Consider the following 987-nt stretch of genomic DNA (forward strand, 5'->3'; position numbering starts at 1 on the left):
GAAGCCAGGCCCAGGGGAGGCCCGCTGGAGGTGGCTGCCGCAGCGCTGCAGCGCACACGCCTCAGACCCCGCGGGAAGGGTCCCCAGGTGCGCTCACCCCAGGGCCTCCAGGGTATCCAGCACGTCCCCTTCCATAGTAGCGTCGGGCCCGGGCTCGGGGTCTCGCATGGTCCTTTGGCCCGAAGCTGTTCAGCGCTCTAAGGAGCCCGCCGGAACCTGGTGTCACCGCATCAAGGTTCCGGGCAGGGTATCCTCCCTGGCAGACAAAGGTACCTCATTGATAGAAGAGCCAGAGTCCTGGCACAGAGGGGATCTACGTTGACAGCCTAAACCCGCTTTCCCTAACAGCAGTAACTTTTAAAACAATAAAAATTAGTAGTTTTAAAGTTTTGTGCTGGGTGTTGAAGTTAATCTTACCAAATATCATAATTCCACCCTGTTGATCACAGCCCATCCGACTCAAGCCCTCTCTTTATAACAAAACCCAGAAATGAAATTATAATTATCTTGAGCTAAAAAGTTAGTAATAGCATGTACATACGAGTATAATTAAATCAAAACAACAATGCATCAGTCAGTATAAAGAAGAGATAAAGGAAAGGTGATTTATCAGGGGTGAGTGAAATATATGGTGACTGTTTAAATAACAAAATGTATTGTGGCAAAAGACATTGCCATTGATCTCCCTTAAAATCCTCTTTACTCCAAAACCATCGTTCTTGCCACCTTCTGAAGCAGGTCTAGAAGTCTTCTTTAGTAGTGTCTTTAGCAGGTGTAATAAAAAATATGAATGCAGCTGCCAATTGTCATTCAGTGAAAAGCCAGGCTCGTAAAACAGTACCACATGGCCTCATCCACCATACTCCTCTATCTGGCACCGTGTGACTTCCGACCCTTACTCAAAATCAAAATAATCACTAAAGGCAAAGGGTTTAAATCAATTCAGGACATCAAGGCAGCTACAACAGCCCAACTAAGGACGTTTAC

General features: G+C 46.6%; 1 protein-coding gene across 1 annotated transcript in view; it reads right to left on the reverse strand.

Moving 5' to 3' along the window:
- Fam98b (family with sequence similarity 98 member B) overlaps nucleotides 1-245 on the reverse strand; it is a 27,769-nt gene extending 27,524 nt beyond the window's left edge. Inside the window, exon 1 of the mRNA XM_033765293.1 lies at nucleotides 98-245. Within this exon, the coding sequence (XP_033621184.1) occupies nucleotides 98-168 (71 nt within the window). The 5' untranslated portion in view covers nucleotides 169-245. The remainder of the gene's footprint in view (nucleotides 1-97) is intronic.
- Between the last annotated feature and the right edge of the window lie 742 nt (nucleotides 246-987).

This window comes from Fukomys damarensis, unplaced genomic scaffold (assembly GCF_012274545.1).
Source record: "Fukomys damarensis isolate Sample0158 unplaced genomic scaffold, DMR_v1.0_HiC HiC_scaffold_17, whole genome shotgun sequence".
NCBI lineage: Eukaryota > Metazoa > Chordata > Mammalia > Rodentia > Bathyergidae > Fukomys > Fukomys damarensis.